Source organism: Ylistrum balloti, unplaced genomic scaffold (genome assembly GCF_031769215.1).
Source record: "Ylistrum balloti isolate Yb309-2 unplaced genomic scaffold, AGI_CSIRO_Ybal_v1 Utg370006, whole genome shotgun sequence".
In the NCBI taxonomy this organism is placed as follows: Eukaryota; Metazoa; Mollusca; class Bivalvia; order Pectinida; family Pectinidae; genus Ylistrum; species Ylistrum balloti.
Window position 1 is genome coordinate 1,951,950 of NW_026782081.1, and position 18,468 is coordinate 1,970,417.

Consider the following 18,468-nt stretch of genomic DNA (forward strand, 5'->3'; position numbering starts at 1 on the left):
CCAGTAATTTGTTTCTGAGTGCCTAAGTTGTCTCTTCCACGTTGTCTTTTGGTCTTTATTGGATTACTTATGTTACAATTTTAAAGGAATCTGTAAGTTGATGTCATTGCTTACAGCACTAAGATTATACCTTGTTTATGAATGAAGAAGTTCTCTTCATGAGGATCCATATTCACAATTATAAAGTAGAAGATAACATTGTATGTTTCTGGTAGGTAGATATGATATGTACAGTCAATATGAAAAAAAAGTATCTCTCTAATATATTATGAAGATAATTCACAGAAATCACTTCATTGAGCTGAAGAATATTTTGGATTCAGACTGAACAGATGTTGTCATCAACAGATTAAAAAACTAATTCTGAAAAATGATTTGTTTGTGATAAACAAACACAGCATGAAAATTGACATAAATACTGGGATTGTTGTAATCTGCTAGAGGGGGTGAATGTGTTTCATTGTAGTAACAGCTGGCTAAATCATTGCATTGTGCAACTAAAAAAAATATTCTTTTCTAATTTGCAACATCTGCAAAACAAATTTACCATAATTAGTCTCATTTTGTTGTGGATGAAGTAAACTTCCAATATTATGAGAAGGAAATGGTATTTTGAAAAAGTTGTGTAAGCTTTAAGATGTTAATGATACCAACAGCATTTTCTGTTTTGTATGGTATGCTGGATATGCTATATATATATTGTGCAGAAAAGGTTACACTTAAGTTTTTTTTAAGTTATAGTAACTTGATGATATTTTGTCTCAAGTTTTAGAAATAGATAAAATCAGAAAAGATGAGATGGATAAAAGGAAAAAATGGAAATTAAAATGTCTGAACATTTTCTGTTTTACAACAATGTAGAAGCTTTTAGAGCTGACACTGCCATTATTGCTGTTAATATACAGGCTTAAATGTACGCTGTTGATGTATTATGTACTTACTACTTACAAATATTGAAGGACTTATTAATGAGAGCTCCTCCCTCCAAATTACAACTTTCCTAGCCGTACATCACTCTTAGGCCTGAGGCAACCATATTTTGGGGGTAATGAGATGTTGGTGTAGGGAAAGGAGTTTGATTATTCCCCTCCAACTTTTTTTTCGTTGTTGGGAAATGGCACTTTTTGCCTAATAATTTGGAACAGATGTTGAGTAACTTTAGAATTGTTGAAATCAGATTTGCAAGGATGAAAATGGATCACAAATATGTACACACATACACACGAAAGAATAAGATAATAAAATGATGTATGCTATTTATTCTGTTTCATAACTCATTGAGAATGTCATGAAATCGTTTTGACCACTTCAGTTTAATGTCATTGTCATTTCAACCATCACAAATGTCAAACAAAGTGGTTGAGACTATGTTAAAGTGTGAGGTGATGTTGACCCACAAAATAACCAATATTAGATCAAATTCATTTCAGTTTTTCATTATCAAAAGCTGTTACTGTGTTAGTTTAGCAGGTCTGGTTGTAAATCACATATTAATTAGTGTTCTATATGGATAACTGTGTAAAATGATACGTAAGATGTGAATTGATATTATTATATGAGTCTGAACTATTACAATAATGCGATGCACTACTTTCTTTTTCTATTCAAATATTGATATTTCAAAATGATCTTTCATTTGTCAAATATAGAAAGGTCTACATTTAATAATATTGATACATTATATTTAACACAGCAGAAATTTGTTATGTTGTGTAATGGATATTATTGTGTTATGACTGTTAGTAAAGTATTGATTAATTTTCACTATTTCTGCAAGGTAAACTACCTCTTTTCATAAATCATGCTGCAAAAGGTTGAGGTCTGCATTTATAATTATTGATTACAGCCATTTTTCATTTGGTATTGCCATGACCTGAAAATCAATGGGAGTGTAGGGATAAGGGTTATTATTGAGGTAGGAAAATAGTCTGAAGGCTCCAGTTTATTGAATTGAAATGTTGGAATGTTTTTGCCACATCCAGTTTGTCATAATAATATTATCCATTTAACTTTTCAAAATTGAACAGATCTAGCAAGAATGGAAATAAAGTATAAAAATGAAACATGATCAAAATATTATTTTAATATGGTGAACTGTACAACTTGGTTGCATTTTGTATTAAAAAGCGAGTTTAAATCAGGAAGCTGTTTACTTAGAACTGTTTTATATCAACTGTAGGATTGGTACTATCTTTTATAGAACAGAAGCATACATTATGTAACTTTGAAAATTTAATGAAAACCAGACATTTTTGGTTTAGGGACAATATGTTCTTTACAGAAAAAGAAATGCTGCTTGTCTGCAAAAAGGCAATTATATCAGATGTAAAGCCTGTTGATTAAATAATGAAGAAATCAACATGATGAAATTTTTGTATTGGAGTGGGTCAAATTCACTCCTATTGAAAAATGAACACAAAAGAATATGATCACTAAATATTGTTTAAATGGTCAGTAAAATGTAAAATATGTTTGATTACCAAATGATTGAATGTCCAATTTAATGGTGATCAATAACGAAGTGTTGGAGATCTTATGTTTACTCTTTATGTTGACAAACTCTTGTTATGTATTGTATACAGTATATAATTCTTACTCCAGAGCATGATCTTTATGTCATTGTTCCTTTCCTTTGTTGATTTTGTAAAAGGAGTAGATCAATGTTACTTGTACATAGTGTAAATAGTCTCTGTATTCAACTGATGGAGCATAGCTGCTTCATGCTCCTGCTCCATTGGTAGAGCCATGGGTTATCACGCCAGTGATCCAGGTTCAATTCTTTTTGGGGTACTCAGCTGGAATATGTTTTTCCCTATACTTTCACACGATTGAAGCCTTGTGGAACAGATATTAGAAAATGAATTAACTGTCCAAGGCTATGTAATTATGACAACTACTCCAGGCAATCTGTTTATATTTTCATGCAGATCTGCATGATATTGGATGTTAGGATTCAGTAAAAAATTAACCGTGCTCGATGCAAGATTGAGGTGGAAGTGATGAATAATTGGATATAATTTTCATTTTCATTGGGGTTTGATGCAATGGATTATTGATGAAAGTGCAATAGAATATAATTTACAGTGTAAATATTAGAACAGGTATGAAGTAGAGAAACTGTTAATGAAAATGGTCAGAATGTGATTTATCATGAAATAATTAGGTGTTATATATTTGATATGTTTGGAATGTGTTTGATCATTTTAAAAGCTATAACTGCAGAGTTTTATGATATAAACCTTATATTCTTACATTCTGTTGTTGATGAAATTGCTAGATTTTAATACTGCTAGTCCAGAAGCTTTGATCTGCTAAAATGCCATAATTTAATAATAAAATGATTCAGCCTTGCTGTATGTGTTGCGTGCATCCCAGGAAACATTACTTTTTCACCATTATTGAAGTTAAACAATTTATGTTTTATCAGTGATTTTTTCATTGACAGGAGCTTCAAGATGGCGGCAGTGAGCATCAAGACTGAGCCAATGGGCACGTCGCCCCTTGAAATAAACACTGGCGTCAATGCCATGGATGATGACAAAGAAAAGTCCTTTGCTTTCCAGCAGAGCTTGCTCCTGAAGAAGGCACGTGCCAAAGAAACTCATGATGTTGGTGCAAGCATACAAAATGTGAGTGGTCTCCCTTAATTTTGTGTTGTTGTTTCTTGTATAAATGCTAAAATAGATAAATTTCATTTCCATTACATCATGCAGTTTATATTGGCTACTTCATAGTTCTTCTCTGTGGGAGCCATGGATAGATGATGTTTTAATAATCAGAAAATTTTCCTAAAAAAATTTGTACCTGAAAAAGATGCTTTCTGGTATGCAAATATTTAGACCTGAAAACAGAAGAATGCTTTCCGAAACTCCTGAATTTAATCTTGTTACTTGGAAAAATTTGATTCTGTTTGCTATTTTAAACTTGACAAAGTTTCTGAAACTTCTGTTACTCATAAGTTTTTGGGTGTTGCTTTCTGTTTCAATTGGTAGGTGTCAAAATAGTCAGTCATTACATTGGCACCTTTTTCTTTGGGAATGTTTTTAGTCGGAAAGCTGCATATAGGATATATAGAGTAGAAAGATGTAAAACAAAAAAAAAACGAGAATAGACGAGAAAGCACAGGTTTGGGGAGGAATATTGTATTTTGATGAATACAGTGGAGAATGCATCTGTGTTATTATCTGCCTGGCTAAGAGGAATAAATGGAAGACAGCCCCCTCCTCAGGAACTCTGAGTAGAGGTAGCATGGTGTGTATAAGCCAGGGTACTGGCTGGTAGGGAAAGCTGGACTTGTCCAGGTGTAGAAAGCTAACTTCCATGACTAACTTTCTTGTTGGTAGGACAGTTTGTTAATGTCATTACCAGTACAAACTCCAGGAACATACCAAAATATTAGCCACATTCAAGAAACATGATATGAAGAGATTACTAAATATTTGTTGTAATATTCCTAAGAACTGACAAAGAAATTAATGCAAGGTAAAAGATCATAATCAGCTGTATATTTCTTACTTAGAAATGAAAGTGGTAAAAGGATTGAGAGGTTCAGGGACTAGAAATTTTTTATTTCTGATTTGCACAACTCAGGCTCATGTTGAAGAAGTCAATATACTTAAAATTTTGTAAGTTGTCATTTTTTTACCTCAGGTATTCTGTAAACAATTGTGGAATGTATTTTTCCAGTAGGTGAAGATAATTGAAATGCTGGTTTTGTTTTAGGATTTGGCAAATGAGTTTTGAAATGGCTTGTTATATATTGAATATAATAAAAATATGATTGAGATGAATATCTGGGTGTAACAATAAAGGAAAATGATAATTTTTCATATCTAGATGTTTGTAGATCTGTGTTGCAGCATTCCAGAAGTTGTGCCAATATTTCTATCATGCCCCAGAAAAAAAGACTGTGCTTCTGAGGCTGGAAAGCAGGTGCCCCTTCCTCTTAAATAACACTTAAACCAGAAAATTAACATATGGAATAGCCAACTTTGTAAATGTGTTTTCCTTCACTGACACATGATTATTAACTCTGCAGATTTTCAGTAGGTTGTGTTGGGAAGGTTAGTTTATATAGTGTTAGATATACAGTTGTTAGAGATACTCATGTCTGTCTTCACACCTAGCTCTTTTTGACAGTTCAAAACATATTCTCTTTGTTTCATTTGATACTGGTTGTGATGAAGAATTGTTTTAGGCAAAGATCTATATATGCCTAGAACAATGGTCAGATCATACTATTGTTCTTTTGGTGGTATACATAACAGCATCAGTTGACTGCTTGTTGTGATAGCTACAATTTGAAAAAGGGGATACATGAAGCTTGTGTGATTCAAATTGCTGTTAAAAAAAATTGATAGTTTTATTCTTTGTTTTAGAACATTGAAGAATATATCATTGTCAGTTGTGAGGTGAAAATATGGGTGTCAAACCTTGCGGCAGTTTATATTTAAATTAAAAAATATGGATGAATTTTGCATCTGTAGAAAGTTTTCAGTATAATTCCATGAGTGCTGGGGAATAATAAAAATCACCCTTCAGTCTTCATATGACCTATAAACTGGTTGTGCTTTTATAGAATTTGTTTTTCAGGTTTGAGGTCAAGGTCACTTTCTTAATTGTTACAGACAGAAAATGGGTTTCCATGTCATCTCTAAAATTTAACTTGATGTATTTTTTAGACTTTTAAAATGCTGGTTGTAGTTTACTTTTTATACCTGAGAATTAATGATCATGGTTTACAACTCTAAATTGAAAATGGAGTTTTCTGAGTCATTTTAACTTAATTTTCAAAAATCTTCATTAATCTGAAAGTTGACTAATGAAATTCAGTCTTAATTTTTTTTGTTTATTATGAAAATGTTTCAGTAATTTATTCTGTATTTTCTGTTATGAGAGAAAGAAAACAATGTCGATTTGTTAATCTAGATTTGCATTAATGCTTTTATCAGGTGGTTGTTGACTGCCATTGTAATGATTATATTCGCTCCATATTCAGCTGATCACTGTCACTATCTTGTCTGTACTGTATAGCCACCCGGTAAAGGGCACAGGAGACCCAGATTACCCGCTATCACCCTGTTTACCTCCCCATTAATCTGTGTTTATTCCCATCTGATTGGCACGTTTTGATGGACAATATTGTCCCCAGAGCTGTTTCCCATATTTGTCCTAATCCGATCAGAAGATAAAATCACATAAACCAACCGATGGAAAAATATCTAAATTGTCTCAAATATGCTAGAACCAACACAGAATTATAACTAAATTGAATCAAGAGTCATTAAGTAAAACAAGCATGACCCATTATATAGTGTGCTGTGTTGAAGGTAGCCGCTCTGCCGGGTTGTGTTCGCAGTATTATGAGATATGGTGATATTAGTCATGTGTAGATCTACTGTTTAAAGGCCTGGTGAGACCTAGTATTGCATTTTGTTGCAATTTGCCTCCCGATAAGCGAAAAGGGTTGGGGGGAGGGGAGAGAATTATGGGATGACCAAATTACGAAATTGGATTATTTGCTGCTGGCAGATGTGTGGTTTTCTGTCATGCAGAACTCCAAAGAGTGATTAAAGCATCTGTACCTATCATGCCAGTAGGGAAGTGATCGTGCCCCAGGGCCAGTATACTACTTATTAAGTACTATGAAAAATTCCACAAATATTAGATATTAAAAGGATCAGTAAATCTGTTTAATTAGATAGAACATCTTATTCTATATCCCAACAGTTTTATTCGGATATGTTGGTTGTCACAATGCCTTCCATAATATGTGAATATTGATATTATATTTACTTAGAATTTATAATATTCAAATTGATGATAGTATATTTAAATTTACGATATTTCAATTAATTATCTATGAAAAAAATAGGGAAAAAATGTGTACAAAAAATAAGTTATATTTAGGTGAAAGTATTTCAGTAGGCTTGTATTCAATTAGTTAACTATAAATGGATATTTCACTTTCTGTTTTACATAGATTTTAAGGAAAAGTCGTAGGTGTATACAAAATGTTTTGTTAGCCCAGTAATCAGCAAATGGGCATAAAAACACAACAGAGCACAGTTGATTAAATATAATACATGATACACTCTGTTATTTCTACTGTAAAGGACACACCAATAAAACCTTCTCATAAATCATAATTCAAGTGAATTTTTGGTCCAGGTAAAGCCAACAAGAGATCTCTACTAACTGGCTATGTGTATGTATAGAGGACGGATCGCGTTTAGATATTATTGCCTCGATGGCGTTCAGGCGTCCGATAAATTTTTGTGATGATTTTGATAACGTCAAAACTCTTGAAAAGATTTGGATGATTCATGTCCTATTCCATTCAACACAAAAATGAGTGTTTTCTTATGGAATAAAAGGACAGGCCTATGACAAGTGCGTTTTTCAGGGACAGAAGGAAAGGTTTATGATAATGGGCTCACCTTTTATTATTTTCTGACCAAAAATCCCATAGACTCCCAAGGTAGTAGTAATCTTACATGAGGTTTGTACAATAAGATATCTTTTGGTGGAATGATTTTTCAAGGTTATTAAGGTTGTGTTTTCATTCTAGATATAAAATAGATCTCACCTGAATCTGTAGCATTGTGTTGTATTGATATCAGGATAAAGTCAAATGGTTAAACATCTTGGAGGAGATTAGCCGGATATGAGTTCAATGTGTTTGTTGTTATCCTAATTGATTCAATGGGCCAGTGTCTAGCCATGTTAAGGTCTTTTTTGTGATGTTGGGTCCCCTCTGCTTTAAAATGAAACAGAAAAAAAATAAAGGGCTTCATATAAAATACAGAGTATTTCTACAGTAAAGCAAATCATTTAATAAAGAGATTGTCTTTATGCTTTTCTCAGTCAGAAATGCTACTGATTATCCTGTATGTTTTGTAACAATATTATGAGAATACAAGAATACTGCAAGGATTTGTGTTACTTGATACTCCACAATCTGCAACAATTGCTTTTATATAATTCAAAAATCCATTTCTTTCTCACTAATGGCAGAAAAAAGAACCGGAAGGAAAAAGCATGTAAATCTCTCCTGAAGCTAGGACTATATCAACCAACTTTCAATCATTGGTCTGTATCGTATGTCATCTAACATTTTAAAATCTACGGGAGCAAAGTGGATTTTAGCATCACAGGCTTGGAAATCAATGGAATTGACCTGTTATGAAAGGCTACAGAAACTATTATTCAAGAGAGCACTACCTGTATGTGATGAATATTTCAACGTAAATGAATCTATATTTCATGACTCTAAACAAGAGTGTTTCATTGTGGACCGGCATTTATCCTGTGCGAGGGCCGGATAACTTTTGTCATTAATCATGCTGGGGAGTAAGTCAACTGTTCAATAATCAGGGATTTCAGATCCTCTATAGTATGTCGATCAGTGTGCTAGACAGAAATTATGGTTTGTAGTCACGATTAGAGTGCTGTCCCTTGGGATCAAATGGATTATAGTGCCCTCCTCATCAGTTCTATGAAGGGGCACATCGCTACTATTTATTAGAGTAATATTGCTGCATATAGAATGTATGTTTTTTGGGGGTGTGGAAAAGACACACATTTCACCTTTAAAGTTTTGCATTAAGATTTGTTGCTCAAAAAGTGTAAGTTTCACACTAATGCTTATGGAACATAATCCAAGGAATTAAAAAGATCATTTGGTCAAATAGGCCATTGGATAAATAATTATAATCAAGTATCGCTATAGCGCTGTTATAATGATTGTTATATACCAATGAAATTTCTAATGGACTAGCTTTCAAGGTCCACTTTTAATGGAGCCTATTTCAGTGTTAGAATATTAACAGTGCTGGCACTGTGTGTTTGAAGACATCAAAGATTGTGAATTTTATAAGATAAAAAGTATATTTGAAATTTCACAAGCTGTTGACATTTTCCTATCAGCATCATGATCATAAACTGACACCAGCTATTACACATAATGCCTTGGTTTTCGTAAATTATCCCTTCATAGATGGCTTGTTAGTGATAGTTTATTCTCAAACATATTTATTCAGATTATAAAACTAGGATGCAAATATGGCTATAAACAAGTTTCTTTTTGTCATTGTGGTTTTAAAAGGTTAGTGTTAAACTTTCACTTTATGATATGTTTGTAAGGTATTCTTACGAAACACCACACGACAGTCATGGATATTTTGCTTTTTGTTAAATACCTGAAGAGATAAAATATTTGCATTTTTTAACCATATTACATTACAACGGTTACTGACATAGATTTTTATTTTCTGTCAAATTATTCATTTTCTATTAGATGATTTAATTAAACTAATTATGCAATTAAGTGGTTCAATTTAGCAAGAAACTTCTTTAGGATTCATACTGTTTAGATTTTAAAATAATGTATTTGATTTTGTATTTTTTATTTTTCTATTTTAATATGATATCAGATTTAATTGTTTGATGTGATAAAATATCATATTAGGTAATTACTGGAAGAGGATTTTTATTGAGATCACATATCAGTTTAAATTTGAGTTATTGGTGAAATTAACTTCCATTTTCTAAATTAAGGTAATTAAATCTTAAACTCCATTGGGTATAGTTTTAAAGTTGGCATTAAATGTGAACCGTTCAAACTGGATTAGATGTCAGATATAAATTGCCCAATATGAAAATGTTTAAATATTTAATATCTAGACCAGTCTAGAGGATCGTAGGGATATTTTTACCTGATGTATACCATGTTTCACAATTATATATGTAATGTAAACATGAATATTATAAATACTTAATAACTGTTTTGAATAATTAAATTTTCAAATTATATTCTCGAAATGGTTTGAAATTTTCACTTGTTATTTTCACCTATTTAAGAAACATAGTGTATAATTAAGGTGTAAATTTTGTAATATCCTCAGTAATTACTCCACTATTCACTCAAACTACCACTTTTGCCTTTGATCTTTCATACTCTACCAAGCCGTGAATGGATCCCTTTTCATCATGCCCTGAAAACCCAACAGCTGGCAGACGACAGGTGTTGTAAAAATTGTTGAGCCAATTCAGTCAGTTGATTGGTCACATCCCAGAACTATTGACCAATCAGTGTACATGTAGCATAGTTCAAATGGGATTTGTTGTACTTTGTTCTCCATGTACACACATGGGACATGGATGAGTGGAGTAGACTACTATATGTGTACATACTATACTGAACTATGTATATATCAGTTTTTGTTGATTACAACTAAAGACTCACACCTTGATGCAGGAAATATGTGATTTTTAACAGTTTCCAGATGGGGAAAATGTCTATACTTGTGCTGTGATAATATTGGGTCTGTGTTTATAACAGTTTTGTGTATTATCTAGTCTCTGTGTTACTGTTATAAATTCCCTATCAAGTTTCTCCCCGTGGATGTTTATGGTGTCTAAACCAGAAGATACATAAGGTTAAAATCTAACCTTTTGGATTTAAAACACCAACAAAAAGGACTATTTAATGTGGAGGAGTGGAAATACACTGTTAAATGTGTTGTTAAATGTCAGTGGTTAAAATATCTGGGTCAGTTTTTATCAGTGTAGATTCTGGCTAGAGAAGCTGACCCCTACTGCCAGCCCTACTGTGGGCAAAGTGACTACACATGTTTTTCATTAGCTGGCATTTAACAGGATTATACTACATAAATAAACAGATACTGGACTGGAGTGAATTAAATCTTGTAATTTTGATCGGCCACATTTGGAGTGAACTTATAATTCAAAAATCCTGTTAAAGATTAGGTATTGTACAGATAGAATTGATATCCATATTCAGTTGTAACATTTGAATTGGAGTGATTTCTTTTTTTCAACTAGGTCGTCTGTCGTGATATTGGCCTTTTTATTATATTGTGCTTTATGGGGAATCTTCCATTATTCATGGTGTGACAATTGTATTTCGTGGAAATTTATATGTGTTGGACATATCTCCAATTTGAAAGTCATTATCAGCTCTGGGCCAACAGAATGAGTCTGGATGACTGTCAGTAGAACAATCATTTGATCAGTTTTGGAACAAATTTGACACTATGTAGCACAAAATCTGACAGCAGTGCATCTAGTGGAAAGGACACAGTGTGGATGTGGATTCTAGTATTCGTAAATCATGAAAATGACTAATCTTACCATAGGAGATGACTTCAGTGATGCAAGTCCCCTATCAGAGGTAAATATATAAATAACAAATTTCACCTGCTTCCTTCCTCCTCCTCTTCCTCCCACCCCCTCTTCTTCTCCTTCTCCCCAAAAATTCAAATTCAATCCTTTGGAACTCTCTTATCCATAATAAATCATACCTATGACTACATCTCTACTTATAATTACAAATTAATTACTAAAAAAACCCATAGACACAATGTTTTAAAGTATCACTAGCTATGCTGAGTAGTATATGATAAAGGAAATGCCTCACCTTCAAACACAATAAACAGGCTATGTTATGACACTTGCTACAATATATATCCTGCTGATCAGTGCTGATGTCAATTTCCAATAAACATCCATCTCTGCCAATGGAATTTGCTACCCCATTTACCATATCGAGCACATTTACATGACACCCATCTTTGACATACATGCTACATTTTTCTACCCATCCAGACACCTTATCGACTGACCCTGTACTACTCTCTAACATTTTTGCTGCAGTAATAACCCACCCCATCCCTATCCTGTAAGGACTTGGTTTCCCCACCACTAACCCCAGTACTAACCCACCCCATCTCTACCCTGTCAGGACTTGGTTTCCCCACCACTGACCCCAGTCCATCCTACCCTGTCAGGACTCGGTTACCCCACCACTGACCCCAGTACTTACCTAGTCCATCCCTACCCTGTCAGGACTTGGTTACCCCCCCACTGACCCCAGTATTTACCCAGTCAATCCCACCCTGTCAGGACTTGGTTTCCCCAGTACTTACTTACCCAGTCCAACCCTACCCTGTCAGGACTTGGTTACCCCACCACTGACCCCAGTACTTACCCAGTCCATCCCTACCCTGTCAGGACTTGGTTACCCCAGTACTTACTTACCCAGTCCAACCCTACCCTGTCAGGACTTGGTTACCCCACCACTGACCCCAGTACTTACCCAGTCCATCCCTACCCTGTCAGGACTTGGTTACCCCACCACTGACCCCAGTGCTTACCCAGTCCATCCCTACCCTGTCAGGACTTGGTTACCCCACCACTGACCCCAGTACTTACCAAGTCCAGCCCTACCCTGTCAGGACTTGGTTACCTCACCACTGACCCCAGTTCTAACCCACCCCATCCCTACCATGTAAGGACTTGGTTTCCCCACCACTGACCCCAGTACTTACCCAGTCAATCCCACCCTGTCAGGACTTGGATTCCCCACCACTGACCCCAGTCCATCCTACCCTGTCAGGACTCGGTTACCCAACCACTGACCCCAGAACTTACCCAGTCCATCCCTACCCTGTCAGGACTTGGTTACCCCAACACTGACCCCAGTACTTACCCGATCCCTCCCTACCCTGTCAGGACTTGGTTACCCCAGTACTTACTTACCCAGTCCAACCCTACCCTGTCAGGACTCGCTTACCCCACCACTGACCCTAGGGTACCCACTTCATCCCAACCTGTCAGGCTTCTGAATTAATCCCATCCCCACCATTGACTCCAGTACTTACTCAGTTTTCTACCTATCCAGACAATTGCCACAGTTCAAAGCAATCCTACCAACATCCACTCATCTTAGCTTCAAATGTCAAAGAGTTCAGAGCTACCCCACAAATAACAAGTATGTTCAACTAACACCTTTGTAGTAGGTATTATTGTATTCTAGGAGACAGCAGCAAATAACTAACTTAGGTATATAAAAGAAAAAGAAATCTTCCTGGCAAAATGCTTTTATGGACTAAAATGACTGTACCTTGTTATGTTAAACTACTGCAAAATTGAAATGACAGATCTGACAAAATGTTTAAATGTTTAGAAATATCCTTGATTAGCGGAGAGGAAACTGTCAGTCATTTGATAGGGGGGAGTCTGTAGTGTATACACAAGGGCTTTGTCAGCTCAGGCCAATTATATTTGCTATGCTAATTGAGTATAATTATACTGTACTTACCTGTTACCTGATATACTGGAATGACCACTACTGCAATTAGCTTACATAGATTGGGCATTTCACAAATCTGTTTTGCTTGTCATAAATTGATAATGATAATCTAATGTGAATTCAAAAGGTTTGTATTGAATAATTTTTCAACAAAATGTTTATTTTATAAATGTTATTATTATTGTTATTATTTTCTCTTTTGAAATTCAAATAAAAGCAGATGGTCTTTCATTTTCTAATGGATTTCAATGATCTAAGTGAAGACTTATCAAATAAATGTTGTGCAATTATTAATTAATGTCACAATTTTATATAGAAAGCAACCTTAGGATATTTTGAATGTGCTTTTAGAAATCAAAATATTTTTGAACCATTTTTGGGGGAAAACAGGTGGTAATTGAAACAATATTTATGATAGTGACCTGGTTGTTTGTCAACACTGAGACAGGTTAAACCTGTAATTCAATCAACTTGGGACATCTTTAATACCTTCTCAATTTCACCTATCAAAGAACTAGGGAATGCCTGCAGTAATTCTTCTCCACTTCCTAACTTCCATGTAACTGTTTGTTAATTTAATTACCATGTAAATAAAGAAACATTTATGCCCTGGGTGTAAAGATAATCATATACTTTCACAGGAGGCTAGGAAAACACTTCCCTCATGCTTTTATACAGGTGAAGATCTATGTTTATATACTGGCTTGGGTGGCTATATAAAAGCAATTAGATAAGATTGGGTAAGACAGCATAACAGACCCTCCCCCAGCCAAATAAAACAACTTCTCTCTGAATGGGCAGTGCCTGTACATGGGCACTCAAGCTGTCCAGCATTGATGGATGGGTAGGCTAATGTCTAGCCTTGTTCTCTAGTACAGTAGATAACAGTTCACTTTATGTGCTATATGTACCTGTATGTACCAGGGAAGGCATGATTGGTTAGCTTGATATTTATAGGGGATGTATTCAAAGAAAAAGGAAATTATACATGATATCTCAAATAAATTATTGTTTTTTATTTGATGTTGATTCCATTTTAGTTACCAACGTTAATACAATTAGCAATAAAGCTTAAACACATCTGATTAGTGTCTATATTGATGTGTTTAAAGCTCACTTTTCAGAAGTAAACAGCTGAGTTAGCTCTATACCACCTATACCCTAAGGGGCTACAACTCTGTATTTGGGAGGACCCATCAGGCAGAGTTATTAATACTACTTGGTTGCAAATAACCTTATAATAATTGGCTACATAAATTGAGATATATATATATATAGAAAATAATTCAGTATAACTTTTGTGTATATGCATCACAATGGCAATGATCATAAATCTCCCTACTAGATGTATGAAACCAAATCCACTGTAGCATTCATTACAAAAGTTTTATTGTGAAACTTTGTATTTAAGGTTTCCTTTCACTGCAGACAAAGTTGTTCACAAGGTTGTACTCTAGACTGAGACACATGACTTTTGAATAAAATAAAACCAGACATGTCTTCTTATGCATAGATAATAGTCCAAAACATTAGGTTGTATTGGGTAGTCTTACCACATATGATCAGACCATTAAGTTGTTCGTCTCAGGCAGACTAAACACTAGACATATGGATAATTTTGCTGTTAGTCATTAGTCTCCAGTAACATAAAAAATATAGATAATTTGACTATCGGTTTTTAGTCTTTGCTAGACTGAACACTAGGCATATATAATTGAACTCTCAGTCTTAAGTCTCTGGTAGACATAACTCCAGACATAAAGATAATTTGGCTATTGATCATTAGTCTCAAGTACATCTAACACCAGATATATAGATAATGTGACTATTGGTCTTTAGTCACTGTTAAACAAAATACCAGACATGTAGATATATAATTTAAGTACAAGTGATTAGTCTCAGGTAACTTTACCACCAGACATATAGATATATGAATTGTTTTGTTTTGGTTGATGTTTTAATGATTAGGCTATTGAAAAGCGACTTGTAGGTTGTCTCCTGTCGACAGCTGTAATCCATCAGAAAGAAATCATTACAGGACGATCCCTCCCTAATCTTTCTTTGTTACTTGTCAAAAAAGTGTGCAGTCTGGTATTTTAGTAGTAGGCTACAGACATTACTGAAGTTTTCTGTAAAAAATAGACATGTTCCGTATACAGCCTATATAATGTTAGGCGTATTACATCAGCTGTCGGCTTGGTGTATTTTTATAGGCTAACATTGTACTGGAGTCAGAAGACATGTTACATAATGTCACCTTACAATATTGTTCTGATAAAATCAACATCAGCAGAAAAAAATGTGTCGGCTTGATATATTCTATTTAAACATTAGAAAATTTGTGATGTGCATTAACTTTCTATTTTTGAACATTGAAATTTATAATGTCTTTTTGGTGCTAAGTAAACTTTTGTGAACAGTTTTTTTTATTTATGGTCATTGATCAGCTTTACAATAGTCAGTTTTTGACAGCAGAAAATGTCTATTTAATATTAGTGAAACCTGGCTTCATGACATTAGGTTATTTGTATAAAACAGGGTTGTTCATAACCAATAGCTTTAAACCCAGACAAGAAAAAAAGTCTTGAATTTATACTTGTGTATGTGATTTTAGTTGATTGTGAATGCTTTCTTCTTTTCCAATTAGAATTGATTTTTAAATTGATTTTCAATGTGAAATATTCTGATAGAAAAATGTTTGGAATTACTGATGGACCTTTTGCATGATACATGACATTTTTGAAATGCCTACTGCAGGTACAATAGTAGACCTGTCTACCACCTCCAAGTCAGCAAGGTCTTTCTCAAAACAGAAAAGGCAATAGGGAACGGTTTGTCTGTGCCAGCCCATCTTAGCCATCAAGCACTTTCTCAGGATAGAATAAGCAGTAGTGAACAGCTTTGTCTCTGTAAACCTCTCTTAGCCATCATGTGCTTTCTCAAGATAGAATAGACAGAAGGGAACAGCTTTATCTTGTCCCAGGTCCTTTTCGCAAAGACCACATGATGGTAGTGTTGCAGACCGCACACCCTGTATAATAGACTCCCACAGGCATAAATGGCATCAGATTTTGTTGATGAAATCCAAATCTTTATACAAACAAGACAAAAATTTGGGACAGACCCCTGAACACAAGCACCATAATCTGTGTGAACAGGAAGACACAGAAATGTTCTAGGGATGACTTTCCCACCACTACTTCATGAGAATGGCCATGGGTACTTGACAGTGTACCATTACTATGGTGGTCATCAGGGGAATACAGGATTGATAACAGTAGAGAAGCAGCTAATCTTGACTGATATACAGCATGTCCTATATGACTGCTGTCAAACACATACAAACTTCATGTGTTTACATATACTTAACACTTTACAAGAATAGTAAATCACAAATAAATATGTACAGAACTTGTCCGTTTACTAGATAATCTTGGAATTTGGTTGCAGATATTGTGCATTTATAAGAAGTTAAGTATGTGGAACACTTTCAGAAAGAAGGAAAAGCTGATGAACTTGAGTTAGTTAAGAAAATATTTCCACAATGTATGGTTTATGCATTCATCAGTGTGTTAGAGCATTCTTAACTCCTCTTCCTGGCAGTATGTTGTCTGTTAAAAAATGGAAAATGTAATACAGATGCACTTACTGTCATCCTACTCCATATTTAATCACCACTAGGTTATTTCCATTGACAGCTTACAAGATTTGTTTATCACTCTGTGCGTGAAACTAGAATAATATTAACAATTCTATTTTTTTTAAAAAAAATGAAGTCTGGAATGATTGTTAAATTTTTGACAGGGAAAAATGAAAAATATTTTTGAAATTGAAAGCTTCATACATTTTTGGCCTGGGTGACTGTGGCAACACATGTGTCTTTTCTTCATTATAATTATTAGTTTTGTTATAGAATTGGCATGAGTAGGGCTGTGAGATACATGCTCTGTTAATTGTATTATTTATTTATTGACATTCCTTTCTACCAGATGTTTTTCTTTTTATGCAGTAGGTAAAGTGAAAAACAAGGCTCCTTTGCTGGCATCAGTCTTGAGGGCAATTAATGTCCTACATTCTATTAGTACTGTAGCCTTTTGTGTGAACATTTTTAAATTGCACATGATAGTTTTCAGTTTGCATGAGGACCTAGATGATATAAACATGGGGACCTGATTGTTGTGCACAATGAGAGTTATTGCAGTTCGGGAAGAGTTACTTCCTTCTAACTCTTGTGGCTTAGTTAAAGTTAACACTCGTTGATGTTCCACAAGATATTGGAGGCAAACGATGATAGTGTGGCAGTGGAAAGATTGTGTCTGAAAGAAGAAAAGGCAAATCTCTCAACTTTTATGAAATATTCTTGTTATCAAATTTTAAAAATGCCTTGTTGAATTATTAGAATAAATTTTTGCTTGAAACTTGTTTAGTAGGGGGCAATCAGTTCTCCATGTATGTACAAAATTTCACTGCACCAATTAGATACAAATGAAGAAAATTTGATAATGATTAGATTGCTAAACAGAAACATCAAGTAATTAGATATTTGTCACCATGTTTGATTGTTTATAGACTTGCCTGAGAGATAGAAGTAAAATCACCATAGTCTAATAGGAATTCCTAATCGAGATAATGACTATTAGCAGCAAGTTGACGTGTGCTACTAAAAGATTTTATAATGTGAACCAATAGCAATGTTTGCTGAAAATAGAAAACAAATTATTTTATAATTTCTTGATTATACCAATAAGAAAGATAAAGAAAGGCATGTAAGAAATGTTTACTCGATATTTTTTGAGACATGAAGGATGAGTATAGATTGCTGTTGATTGGTGGGAAAGCATTAGGTAGCATTAGTGTCAGAGGCTTGGCTGTGACAGTACAGCTCTATCCCATGATTATGTAACCTAGAGGGGGATTCGGCTTTTCACCAGCATCAGGAGGACAGATATCTTGTAGTATAGGTAGAAATGTTTTAGACTAGAGTTGGAAATCGTAGGAAAACAGAAATGTAGATAGATTCAGATGTTTCAGAATATTGGTGGGGTAGAAATATTTCTGGTTAGTATGAGGACAAACCATATTGAAAATTTTAAGATCTTCAATAAATATGGAATGTTCTAATTTGTAATAATTGAGTGGTTCAGAATGAAATAGTATTCAAAGACTGGAATTTTTGATTGGATAATTCATTTTGGTGTAGATGTGCACTGTGTTAAAATGATTTTGAAGTCTTTTTCTAATACTTGCAGATTACACAAAGTGTATTCTGGTTCCCATTAATTTTTAGTATAAAATTTGGGTATGTGCTTAGAGAAGTTTGAAATCCACATTGTAAGCAGTAAAGTGTCCAAAAG

At 34.2% G+C, this 18,468-nt stretch overlaps 1 protein-coding gene across 1 annotated transcript in view; it reads left to right on the top strand.

Annotated features, from left to right (window-relative positions):
• Positions 1 to 18,468, top strand: part of LOC132548266 (nuclear receptor coactivator 6-like) — a 62,554-nt gene that overhangs the window by 16,965 nt on the left and 27,121 nt on the right. Inside the window, exon 2 of the mRNA XM_060212115.1 lies at positions 3,446 to 3,629. Within this exon, the coding sequence (XP_060068098.1) occupies positions 3,456 to 3,629 (174 nt within the window). The 5' untranslated portion in view covers positions 3,446 to 3,455. The remainder of the gene's footprint in view (positions 1 to 3,445; positions 3,630 to 18,468) is intronic.